This window comes from Grampus griseus (genome assembly GCF_964374135.1).
Source record: "Grampus griseus genome assembly, chromosome: 14".
In the NCBI taxonomy this organism is placed as follows: domain Eukaryota; kingdom Metazoa; phylum Chordata; class Mammalia; order Artiodactyla; family Delphinidae; genus Grampus; species Grampus griseus.
Window position 1 is genome coordinate 20254731 of NC_139008.1, and position 13283 is coordinate 20268013.

The 13283-nt window shown below is 44.9% G+C and overlaps 1 protein-coding gene across 1 annotated transcript; it reads left to right on the plus strand.

Moving 5' to 3' along the window:
• Positions 1–2947: 2947 nt before the first annotated feature.
• Positions 2948–8304, plus strand: NDUFAB1 (NADH:ubiquinone oxidoreductase subunit AB1). Its single transcript, XM_082671363.1, has 5 exons — positions 2948–3149; positions 5130–5252; positions 6223–6310; positions 7256–7355; positions 8140–8304. Exons 1-4 carry the CDS (start codon positions 2982–2984, stop codon positions 7345–7347), a joined length of 471 nt encoding a protein of 156 aa, XP_082527489.1. The 5' UTR covers positions 2948–2981; the 3' UTR covers positions 7348–7355; positions 8140–8304.
• Positions 8305–13283: the final 4979 nt, after the last annotated feature.

Genomic DNA, 13283 nt, shown 5'->3' on the forward strand with positions numbered 1-13283 from the left:
GTCTTACTGGGGTGATGGTGTCAGCAATTGAAATAAGGAACACACAAGGGGGAATGAACTGATCTGAGTGCTTATAGATCATCTGGCAATAGGCAATTGGATCTAGGACTATGAAGCTCAGAGAAGAGGCCAGGTTGGATGCAGGTAGCAATTAAAACCTCTGGAGTGAATCAATTCTGAAAACTTGTATGTTTAAAGTCAAGAATGGGTCAAGGACAGACCCCCAGAATCAATGTTTAAATGATGAACGGAGGAAATAAAGCCATGAAGAAGGCAGGAAAGGAATGGCCAGAGAAGTTGTGTCTATTGGACTTAAATTAAGATACATTGGTGAGGTTTATGAAAAGTTTTAGTGCTGAGGGTGAGAGGTCAAGTAAATCTAGATTTCAGTGGATTAAAGGGTGAATAGGACAAATTACTTACAAAACAGAAATAGAGTCATAGATGTAGAAAACAAACTTACGGTTACCAAGGGGGAAAGGAGGTGGGGAGGGATAAATTGGGAGATTAGGATTGACCTATATACACTGCTATATACTAAATAGATAACTAATGGGGACCTACTGTATAGCACAGGGAACTCTACTCAATACCTAGTAATGACCTATTTGGGAAAAGAATCTAAACTGATTCACTTTGCTGTACAGCAAAAACTAATACAACATTGTAAACCAACTATACTCCAATAAAAATTAATTTAAAAAAAGTGAATAGGAAGTGGGGAATTGAAGACTGAAAGAGCAGATTATTCCTTCAAGAAGGTTGACTATGAAAGGAAGGAGGAATGGTGATATTAAAGATACATCAAAGGCTACTGGAGGAGGTTTCTGGCCTTGTTTTTAGGCTAGGAGAAACTTTGGCATGTTTATGGGCTCAAGGGAAAGAGCCAGAAGCAAAGGAGAGGTTGAAGATGTAGGGTAGAAGAGAGGACTGGTGGTACAAGGTCCCAGGGGGAACAGGAAGGGATATGACAGTAGTGCAAATGCGCTGGGAGGAGGGAGGGATGACTGGTGGGCTGGTGGGGTGATGTGTGCAAGAAGCTGACATAGTTTATGCTTACACATCCTTTGATGGCAGTGCTACTGAAAAGCACCAGCGCTCTCCCGTAAATCTTCCCCAGCTGCTAAGGACTTGATAACCTTAATAATGAACCTTTTCCCCTACAGCCCATCTAGGTTGACATTTTCTCTTTATGTGTTTGCTGAAGGGAAAAGTAGCTCTCCCAAAATATGTCATTTCAAAAGAGGTGATTTATTATGTTTGACCAAAAGAATTAAATGTTATCCAGAAATACAGAGAGGTTATGGGAAGAGAGGGTTCCAAACATGAACTTGGTAGGCTATCAAGCTCTTCCTGAGTGCTCCTTCTGAGACCATCATAGATCTGGCCCATGGGTCTGCCACAGAGCATGGCCAGGAAGGTGTAATCAGAGGCTTTTGTGTCACTGGTGACTTAAGCAGATCTTATCGGCCCTAATCCTTGGACTCCAGTCAGATTTTTGGCACCAGTTTTCTGCAGAAATGGAAGGCTGCTACTTGAGGTGGAGCTTGGCCGTTTATTCACTGACCATTCCAAAGAGGTGATACAATTGCTCTTCCAATTGCTTAATAAGCAGTGAAGTGGTGGTGATTAAATCAGCCTGCAGCAGAAGCCTGGGGTGGACTGCTAGCACGGCCATAGACACTCTGGTTGGCATCACCAACAGCAGGGTGATTCTGGGGGGTTTCTTTTCCATCCCCCTGATTGATGAAAGTCTTGGCTCAAGTATCACCTCCAAAGAGAGGCCTTCAGAGACCACCCTGGCTATAATGACACACCTCCCATAGCTCTCATTTTCCCCTTCCCTGTTTTATTGTCCATTATTGTACTTATCATTACTTCCTGGAGGGTTTTTTTTCCGTGGGGGGGTAGAGGGTTGTATTTTGTTTGTTTGTTTATTGTACATTTTCCCACTAGCATGTAAAATCTGAAAATAGACTGCCCAGTCTGGCTTGCTCACTGCTGTAGCCTCAACAACTAGCACATAACAGATTCTGGATATTTTAATGAATACATAAATAGAAATTACAACAGTAGGATCATAGTATGCATTCTATTTTAAATTAAAGGCACTACCTTTTATTTTACTTGAATTTAACAAAAGTAAAAAGAAACTGAAGGCATTGTTGAATTGTTCATCCAGGCAATATTCAGAGTTTGGAGCCATTGTTCTATATGTTTGGATTTCACTGCCGAGAAATATGAATGAATTAGCACGCTTAAACTTTCTCCCACTTACCCATTTTTGTGAGCTATATTATTTATATTGTCAAGTTTTAAAATATGTATATTGCTTTTATTGTAATTCCCACATTTATTAGTCTTAGTTATATATTTACATCAACTCATATTTTCACATTCTTATTTTATACTGAGTTTTGACCTATTAAATAATTTAAAAAATAATTTTAATAGTTTTGACCTATTAAATAAATTTAATTATTTAATAATTTTAATTTAAATTAATTTTATTTCTTCTATGGAAGAATCGCGGCATCAAAACTTTTCTTTCTTTTGGCCGTGTCCCGCGGCTTATGGGATTTAATTTACCGACCAGGGATCGAACCCGGGCCCTCGGCAGTGAGAGCGCGGAGTCCTAAGCACTGGACCGCCAGGGAATTCCCGCCATCAAAACTTTTAAATAAATGTATTTCAGAATTTTCAGAGAATAAACAAAAATAAGTTCCTTTCTTGCGTCAGTGATTATAGTGTTTAGGGAAAGAACATCTTCGCCCTTTTAGCTCTGGCTCTAGCAGCCAGCCATTCGCCTCCGGACCTGGAGGGCAGAACAGTGCGCGCCCTGAGGGCGCAGTGCAGCCAGGAGCCGCCAGGGGCCGCTACCGCGGGCGGCTCGCGACAGTGCCTCTCTATGCGTCACCTGTGCGGAGCTCAGGAGGGCGGACCGGAGGGCGCGGCGCAGTGCCTCCTGGGTCGGCGTAGCCATGGCGGCTCGTGTCCTTTGCGTCTGTGTCCGCCGACTGCCCCCCGCCTTCGCGCCGCTGCCCCGGCTCCCCACGCTGGCGGCGGCCCGGTCACTCTGCACTACCCTGTTCCCTGCGGGGGCCAGAGCGAGGTCTTGGGCTCCGCATCCGGCATTGGTGCTCACGCAGGTGATTCGCGGTGACTTTGGGGGGGCTTGGCTGGGGTCAGGCGTCGGGCCCGCTCGGGGTGGTGGGGACGGGCCAGGCAGCTGGGCCGCAGCTACTGTGGCTGCTGTTGGCGGGGGTGACCCGGGGACGCCTGCTCGCTCTCCGTCCCACTGCCTAAAGGTGCTTGGTTGATCCCTGCTGGGACCCGGGTGACCTAGCGATTACGGGCAACAGCACAGATCTTCCAGTCAAACACCCTTGGGTTCGAAAGCTGACCCCGGAACTTTGGAAAAGCCTTGTAACCTCGCTAAGCCTCAGTCTGAACCGTAAAAATGGGATACTAGTTTCTACCTTGTGGAGTTTCAGCGAGGTTTAGAGGAGATCATACAGGTAAAGTACCGAGGGCGGTGCTTGGTAAGCTCTCACAATACTGGTTGCCGTTAATTGTAGTGATAATGATAAATACCGTGATAGCTTTCTAGGAAAAAATAATGACGGGGTGCAGAGAGGAAGACACCCTGGCCTACAGCCTTCTTCACAGCAGTTCTCTCCCTGGATTTCTCCCTGTGGCTCCTTTTGCCTGTTTCTGGGTCTCTTGGAAGGATAGGAAACAAGTAGTATCTAGTTTTGTTTTTTTTTTTTTTTAATCTGATGAAAGCTTTTTGAGACTGAAACTCTCCTTAGGTCAGTGATTCTCAACCCTGGCTGCACATTCAAGTCACCTGGGTAGCATGAAAGAGAAAGAAAAATAAATCCCTCGTGGGCTCTCCCCCTCCCCATCTGATTTACTCCTCTTGGATGAGGCACTGACATGTTTTTTGTTTAAGTTCCCCAGGTGATTCTGAAGCGCCTCAAGGTTAAGAACTATCGTCTTAAAGTAGGATAGACTCCCAAGGTTTAGTTGAGAATTCCCTTTTCAAACTCCAGGACTTCATGTAATTGTGGTTTCAATCTTGACTAAGATATGAGAATAAAAACTAAGGATGCCCTGGCCAAATCAGTTAGAATCTCTAGAGGTGGGGCTTGGTCATCGGTTTTCGAAAGTTGCCAGTGATTCTTTTATGCAGCCAGCGTCAAGATTTACTGACAGTGTAGTGGATTCATTCAGGGGGCATTGTCTTATCGATGAATCAAAAGGTTAAAAGTGTCACCTTGAAGTTGAGTTAAAGGAGCAGTGTGGGGCTTCCCTGGTGGCGCAGTGGTTGAGAGTCCGCCTGCCGTTGCAGGAGACACGGGTTCGTGCCCCGGTCCGGGAGGATCCCACGTGCCGCGGAGCGGCTGGGCCCGTGAGCCATGGCTGCTGAGCCTGCGCGTCCGGAGCCTGTGCTCCGCAGCGGGAGAGAGATTTGAGATACTACTCCATCATGGCAAAGATCAGAATGGCTCATTATTTAGTTGGTGGCAACAAGGCAAGCCCACTTGGAAGGAAAATAGATTGGAGTGTATGCCTGTCAGGCTCCATCATCCTCTTCTTTGGGTTGGTACTGGCTTCATTTGTCTTGGCCAAAGTTAGTGTAATTACTGCTGGGGCCAAATTAGATCCTTCCAGTGTATGGTTTTCAGTGTGAGCTGCCTTTCAGTTCACCCTGACAGCTCTTGGCATGAGTTATTTTGACTTGGGTATTAAAGGTGGCAGTGCCTTACAGAGGCAGTGCACTGCTTAAGATGCCATGGGAAGCCTTAGGCTCTTCTGCAGGCCCTAGATGGTTTTAGTGGCAGTGTTACTGAGTGGAACCAATGTCCAAAGCCTGATGGCTGAACAGAGGAAAGAAGGGGGCCGGTCCTGGCTCTGAGGGGAAAGGAGATCCATTTTTATGCTCTTGAACTGCTAGGGCTTCTGACACTACCCAGCATGAGGCCTCGGTGTGTCCCAATGGCCACAGAATCAGATGAGATGGGTTTGCTAACCCCATGAAAGCTTTGTGAAAGACATCTGTAGGCCAATGCCTTTACTCAGAGGCATTTCAGGCTCAACAGCAGTGCTTCCCTCCCTTGGTCTAGGTTCCAGGTGGAGTTACACCGCTGTGCCGCCAGTATAGTGATGCACCCCCTTTGACATTAGAGGGCATCAAGGACCGTGTTCTTTACGTCTTGAAACTCTATGACAAGATTGACCCAGAAAAGGTAATTGATGTGGTTTAAATGTTTTTTCTTTAAATGAGTATTGTCACATGGTACAAAATCCAAAGGGTTTAAAGGACATTAAGTAAAAAGTCACCCCAGGCACCCAGTTCTCCTTCTGGGAGGTGCCAGTTGACCTGACTTCTTGAGTATTTTTCCAGAGATTCTCAGTGCATATGGAAGGGCATATATATATATATACATATATATATACACACACACACACACACACACAAGTACATGTATGTATATTATATGTACTATGTGATCTATATCTCCCAACCTTTTAAAAAAAACACAACCGGTAGTACACTGTAAATACTGTTGTGCACCTTGCTTTTTTAACTTAACTCTTCTTGGAGTTTTTCTCACAGTCCTACCTTAAAACATTCCTTCTTTAATAACAGAATCTGTGGTGTGGGTAGGGTAGTTTGTTTTTGATGTGGTTTTTGAAGAATTCTTCCTGGTGATCTTGAGGTCTAAATTAAAGACAGGGTGATAATAGACACTGTGTGCTATTCTTGAGGGAGCAGAATTCCTCCTGGTGATCTTGAGGTCTAAATTAAAGACAGGGTGATAATAGACACTGTGTGCTGTTCTTGAGGGAGCAGAATTCACTTCTAAGGTGTGGTGTCTTAGTGGTAAGGCAGCAAGAAAAACCAGACTCTCAGATGTCATTCAGAACAGTGATCAGAGATCATCATAAAATATATAAAGTGAATTCATCATTAGCTTTATATATATTGCTAACCATTTCAAAATAATGTAGAGTAAGTTAACATATAAAGCACGCCAAGTGTGGGTTGGCACACGTTCAATGTATAATGTTAGTTGTGGCTCTTTATGTTTAAAATATGGCCTTTTTATATTAAAAAATCTTCTGTATAATGACTGATATTTCACCATTCAGTTATCTTGAGAAACAAACGCTCTCACAGACTGAATTTTGCGTTTGGTGTTTCTTTTCTTGCAGCTCTCAGTAAATTCCCATTTTATGAAAGACCTGGGCTTAGACAGTTTGGACCAAGTGGAGATTATCATGGCCATGGAAGACGAATTTGGTAACACACACGGGCTGAGTCTTGGACCTGCCTGTCGTGGCTCTTGATTTCGGTGGATTAAATGCAGAGGAATGCTGGGAGCCTGATTGGGGTTTGCAACAGTCGTGCCCACCCCTCCCCCACCCCTGCTTACTGTCGGGGGAAGTGATTATTAGGGACAGTGCACTTACTTGGAGAGCACTTGCTGCAGGTCCGCAGAGTGCCCGGTGTAATACCAAGGGCTAAGCGACCGGAAGAGGCCTGGGGGAGTGTGGCACGGAGATTCTTGAGGTGGGTCTCCAAGATGAGGGCATAGCCTCACCTGTGGAGAAGCTGATGACACCTCGGTGCACCATCTCCCTCCTCCCCACCTCCCCGATGAGCTAGGCCTAAATGTCTAGAGAAGTGCTGGGTGTGCCAAGGATAGGGCGTGTGCGTGCACAGACTCATACACGCTTTGGTTTCCTGCAGTGCCTCCCATGCACACTCCAACTTACCCTTGTCTGGGACGGTTAGTTGTGCAAATGAGACCTTTACAAGGTTCCACAGCCCATTTTGGGGGTGAATTGCCTGAGTGGAAGCCAAGGGACTTCTGTGCCTTCCTACAGAGCAGAACTTACCGTTCCTCAGAGAGTATGCTAACTAGAGGGATGGCATTGGTTAGGGCTACAGGGTTTCTTTTGGGGGTAATGAAAATGTTCTAGAATTAGATGATGGTGATGGTGCACAACCTTGTGTATATACTAAAAAACATTGAATTTTGCACTTTAAATGGGGGTATTTTCTAATATGTGAATTATATCTAAAATGTTGCCTGGAAACATAACAGGCTCACAACTTAAATGGGATTCAGGGTTGCTGGAAATTTTTGATGTACTTCTGGGTATTGCTGAAGTGTTAGGTACTTTCAGTTCTAAAGGACTGGCATTTCCTACACTAACGCATTGTTGCACATTTTACTTTCAGGGTTTGAAATTCCTGATATAGATGCGGAGAAGTTAATGTGCCCACAAGAAATTGTAGATTACATTGCAGATAAGAAGGACGTATATGAATAAAATATCAGGTAAATAATTTGATTTATGGAATTACGTTCTCCCATAGAATTAACCCCTCTGTGGTTCTTCAATAAAGACAGACTTGGGAAGAAATGGAAAAATGGAAGTGCTTGACAGATTTTCACTGGTTATAAAATGCTGGCACCTTCTGGTTATCTGCCACTCCAAGGAGGCCAGCCCTAGTGATCATCTTTCTCCTCCCGAGGTGTTGACAGCAGTTCACTCCTGGACAGGACTCTCTTGCTGTCAGCCCTCCTCGTAAAAGCAGCCTCGTACAAAAAACTGAGCAAGGTGACCCAGAAGCAGAGACCTCTGCCTCCCTCAGTTACCCACCCAAGGGTAACTGTCCAGGAAGCTGAGATGGCCTGGCTCTTAATTAGGCAGGAGAGGCCTTGTGAGTAAGAGGATGGACTCTAGCGTTAGACACCCGAGTTTATTCTCAGCTCTGCAACATTCTGTAAGCCTGTGGTCTTGGGCAGGCTGCGTAGCCTCTGTAGGCCCCAGTTTCCTCATATGTAAAATGGGGATAATGATAGGACCTACCTGGGGCTTCTGTGAAGGTAAAATTGAATAGTGTGTGTAAATCACTTAATACAACGCTTGATGTAAAGAAGCCTCATGATAAATATTGGCTATTGTTCTTTAGGCTGTAGAATAATCAACTGATCAGACTTTTAAAATAAAACATTTTATTAGAGTCTATAACTTTAGTCATCCTGGATTTAGCACCTCAGAGATTATCACTTAAAGTCAGTAGCACCAGAGAGAAACACTGAACTTATCTTTTGCCAGACCCCTTTTCTTCACTGAGAGAAGACTCAGAAGATGCTGGCGAGTGTCTGGAAGTGAGAACGCATCTCTGCATCATTGCTGACTTTGACAGAGTAATTCTGTTCAGACTTGTACTTAAATTGTCTTAAGTGTTTTTGCCTGTTGAAAATAAATCTATAAAACCAACGTTTTTCTGTCTTCAGTTTTTTAATTACGTCTCTAAAGTGCTTGCTTTATATTGACGTTGCTTGGCATTTTTAGAGATTTGTCTGATTTGTCATTGGTATTCGTGCATATCAAAAATATGACTTTCCAGCAGGGTACTTGAAACAAGTTGCTCTCCGGAGACATCACCTTCAGCATGAGGAATGAATTAGTGATAAAAAACATTTTGCCTCAAATATAGTTATGCCTCCATTAGTTTACTGATTATTCCATATATCAGCTGACACCAGCGTGTGGGACTAATTTTTCATCCCTGACCTAAGGATCCATTTCTGAATTAATGGAATTTAGTAATTTTGGAGGATAAAAGGTTCTCTTTCCTCCTAGAAGATTACTTTGACATTGTGTCTGTTTGTCATATATCAGTATTAACTTGTGCTCCTTTTATTCCTAGCACTGCGTTAGGTCTTTGGAATTAATGTAGGCAGTTGCCTAGCTCTTGATGAGATTTAACTTGAGAGACCTATCAATCATAAAATACTTCTCTACTTTTCCCGAAACTTCTAGTTTGTAGGAGGGAGGAGACCGAGGTCTTGTAGTTAAGTGGGAAGTAGCGTTACAGAGGTGGAGGGACTGGCTGAGTGACCCTCAGCCAGCAGAGAAGCTTCATGGCTGAGGGATGACATGGCAAGATTCTGCAGTCTGGTCTGGGGTTCAGGCCACACTCCCACCTGCTTCTCCTTCCTGGAGGTACCCAATGTTGCCAGTTCCTTCTGTGTCACTCTAGAATTACTACAGACAAGGTCAGGCAGCTGTATTTCTGGCCTTTTTCAGTAATAGGAAGCATTCATTGTTATACTGCATTTTTTTTAATATTGATATTTAACAAGGTATTCTTGGAAAACTGCCAAATTGGAGCGTAAGGCACTGCCTTGTTCTTTTTCACAGCTGCATTTATTCAGCAAATAGTTTGAGTGCTTATTAGGCACTAGAGGTCCAACAGGCAACAAAGCAGGCTGCACAAGACTCCCTTGCTGGGAATGTACCATAATTTAACATCTGGGGTAAATGTCCTTCTCGCTATTTTTTAACCTCCATGGCAGCTGCACATTTTACCAAAAATTGCATCTGTGTTTATTGCTGCCTAAGATCATGAAGTCTAGCAGTACTGCCACCGAAATGACTGCTTGCTAACCTCTTAACCATACACCTGCAGTGAAACAGCCCATTCACATCATTCTATAGCTGTTCTAAGTCCCGAGGGAGCCAGAATGAGGGAAAAAAGGCTCACTGAATCACACACATCACTCATTGATGATGCTATTAAAGATCTGGGTGTTCAGACAACAGCAGAGGCCTTTCTCGTCTAGAAACTTGCTGCAAAGTTCTTTGAGAGACCTGTGTGCCACTATACATAGGCAGCAAACTGGCCAAACGTAGCATTCCAAAGTGCGTGAATTAGAATAAATGGGATTGTGTGCATAGTTTTCAATCGTCGAGGATCAGTGTGTCTGCTGTAGGCAGGGCCCTTTGAGAGAGGGTGGCTGGGAGGCCTGTCATGACCTGTGTGTGGCCCCGTCGCTCTTCTGTGTCTCCCAAACAGCCCGTGCACTCATGTACCCAGTGAAACAACGATGTGCTCACCGTGTGCGGCACACTCCCCGAGGCAGGGCCTCGGTACACAAGGATAAGATTGTCTCTGCTCTCAGGTAGCTCGCCATCTAATAAGGGAGACAGTTAAAATCCACATGATGTTTCACATTCAGCATCACCAATACCTGACGTGATAAACTGAGAACATGTCACCTCTGGTGCTGATAAAACTGATGAGGAAACAAATCCAGAAGGTGGGACTTTAAAAAAAAACCCAATGATACGGGACAAAAAGGACAGGGTAACTAAATTAAAGGAGACCAAAGACATCAACTTCATGGGAAATGTGAAGCTTGAAAGGTTTGGGGAAAAAAAACTTAAAGACATTTTGAGGCCAATTGAACTCTACATAGGTGATAAAACAAGTGTTAAATTTCTTAGATATAATCAGTATTATGTAGTAAACTAACCTTATTCTCAGGAGATGCATACTTACTACATCTTGAAGCATCAAGATGTCTGCAGCTGACTTTCAAATGGTTCAGGAAAAAGAACAGTAGCAAAACTGTTAACAAATGGTGACTAGCTGACAGGTATATGCATGTATATGGGCGTTCACTGTACCACTGTCAACTATCCTGTTTGAAATTTGTCAAAATAAAGAGAAAATTCAACATGATACATACATGTAACAAAAAGTATATTGATGGCATACAACTGAATATCCAATGATATGGGATTGGTTAAATAGAAATAATTTTACACAATGAAAGATTGGTGTTTTAAGTGAAAAGAGACTATAAACAGCATGATTCCATTTCCATAAAACACATACCAAAATGTTAAAGATTACCACCACGTGGTAGAAATAACATTGGCTTATTTTCACTAATCAGTATTTTCTAAATTATAAATACCATGTTTTGTGTAATAAACGAAAAACAGAAGTATTAAAAATCTGTGAAAACTGAGAGTAGTTCAGCAGAAGCTGAGGAGTGAGGCTTGGGAAAGGCGTTCCTGGGCAGTGAAGCCTGAGCAGAGTTTCTAAGGCTCTGCCAGGGTCAGCCCCATGGCAAGGGCAGGAGACATGGAAGCGCCCCGTGTGCACAGATGTCATTTGTTCAGGCAGGGATATGGCTGGAGCGTGAACTCATGGGTGGGGTGACCTGTGGTTCAAGCTGTGGCCGGGATCAGGTCACGAAGTAGGGCCCTACTGTCTGGTAAGGAACTTGTTGGCAGTGGGTGCAGGATTTTCTGCAGGGAAGACACAGCTATACTTGAGCTCAGCGGTTGGCGGCAGAGGGTGGACTGAAGGGGATGAGTCTGCTGGTTACTAGAAGAACCCAAGAGAAAGACACAGATTTGGAGGATGGGATAAAGAGAGATGGACTGCAAAAATATTCTGGGGATAAAAATAGCAGTACTTGGTCAGATGACGGAGGAAGTTAAGTCTAGGGTATCTCTCAAGCTTATGGCTTCGGCTACTGGTGCTGGGTGAGTTGCTGTCTGAAACAGGGAATAGAGGAGGGTCGGATTGAAGAGGGAGACAGGGACTTCCCTGGCGGTCCAGCGGTTAAGACTCCATGCTTTCACTGCAGGGGAGTGGGTTCGATTCCCTGGTCAGGGAACTAAGATCCTGCATGCCACGTGGCACAGCCAAAAAGTTGAAAAAAAAAAAAGAGGGGGGCTTCCCTGGTGGTGCAGTGGTTGGGAGTCCACCTGCCGATGCAGGGGACACGGGTTTGTGCCCCGGTCCGGGAGGATCCTGCATGCCGCGGAGCGGCTGGGCCTGTGAGCCATGGCTGCTGGGCCTGTGCGTCCGGAGCCTGTGCTCCGCAACGGGAGAGGCCACGGCAGTGAGGGTCCTGCGTACCGCAAAAAAAAAAAAAAAAAAGAGGGATATAATTTCAGTTTGGGACGATGGATTTTTGTGGGATACCCAAGCAGATGACAGATAATGAGCCAGATCTCAAGAAAAACTCCGGGCTGGAGTCAGAGTGTTTGTGAGATGCTTTGCCTGGGCCTGTTCCCCGCTACTGCGAAGTTCCCACTGCGGATGCCCTCTCCCTCTGATAAGGGATTTACGTGGGAATGACTGACCCTCCACTCGTGAGATGGCCTCTTAGTGCTTAAGCCTAAAGTGAATTCTACTTCCTTCAGAAGAGCCGGGGTGGAGAAACTAGGAGAACTGTGTGAGACTTACCCCTTGAAATCTCTCTATCAAGTGCATATATTACTTACTGTCTTAGTTTTTTAAATGGTAGCCAAGCAATAAATGTTAAGGGTTGAAGTTTAAAAATCAAGTCATAAACACAAGTTAGTGCCCTTAAGACGTTAAACTGGGGAGAGAAAAGAAGAAAAAGTATGAAAGCAAAACAAGAAGTAGCCAAGTTCTTTCCTAAGTTCTCAATACCACGAGCATCTGCAGACTCTGGCATCAGGCAAATCTGGGTTCTGAATCACAGCCCTGGTCACTGACAAGCATATGACCTTGGCTAAGTCACTTCTCTAAGCCTAAGTTTCCTCCGATGGGTAAAGTGGGGCTGACAAGAGGGACATGGTGGAGTGGTGACAACGTAACGCGTGTGCGTAATCTGACCCACTGCCTGCCAATGGACAGACTCAGTGAAGGAGCTGACGTTACGGGACTTGCAGGCAGAGTATTTAAGAGCAAGTCCCCCGTGGAGAGAGGGTCCAGAAGAGGAACCCACTCTTCACCAAGGCTGGAGCCCTAAAGAAGGTCCTTTCCAAGTGATTTACCTGGCACACAGCAAGAGGTCCAATCCCTGCTGGGTGGTCTGCCACAGCTGCCGTTTTCTACAGTCCGCAGTATTCACCCGAAAGCCCCAGACTCACAATGAATGGAAGTCAACTAACACGTCTCGGACACTAAGGTTATTATGTTTGTGTGTTTGTGGAGGGCAGAGTAACAAGCCAATAAGAGCCCTGTGTGGTATTTCTACTCTGGAATTCTTGCGGAAGAAAACAATTCTCTTTCCCCTGGGGCTGCAAGTCTGGTAGAAGCTAAGTCAGGAGAGAACGAAGCAGAGCCAGGAGGTGGAGGGTCAGGCACCTGATGAGACTGAAGCGCCTGCACAGGCCTAGGTCTGACACTGCGGATTTTCTGGTTACATGAGCCAAACCCTCTTGCGTAGTTCATGTGAATTGGGTTTGTCACCAATAACCAAGAGTCCTCAGTCACGGACCCCTGGGGTCCTTAAATCTCAGACTTAGATGTGGGAGGGAAGCCAGAGTGATCAGAAGACAAGGGGACTCTACCCAGCAGGGGCGCGAGTTCCCTGACAACCTCCTCCTGAACCCCAGCTCCAGAAGCTGCAGTAACATACAGTACAAGACTCATGACGGGAAGCGAAAGAGAGTAGGGGTCACTGTGAAATTAAGATTAA

Excerpts from the sequence above, each read along its gene's own strand:
- NDUFAB1 (XM_082671363.1), top strand. The coding sequence starts at position 2,982 with ATGGCGGCTCGTGTCCTTTGCGTCTGTGTCCGCCGACTGCCCCCCGCC. Across the intron at positions 3,150-5,129 it reads CGGCATTGGTGCTCACGCAG|GTTCCAGGTGGAGTTACACC; the intron begins GTGATTCGCGGT and ends CCCTTGGTCTAG. Across the intron at positions 6,311-7,255 it reads GGCCATGGAAGACGAATTTG|GGTTTGAAATTCCTGATATA; the intron begins GTAACACACACG and ends TTTTACTTTCAG.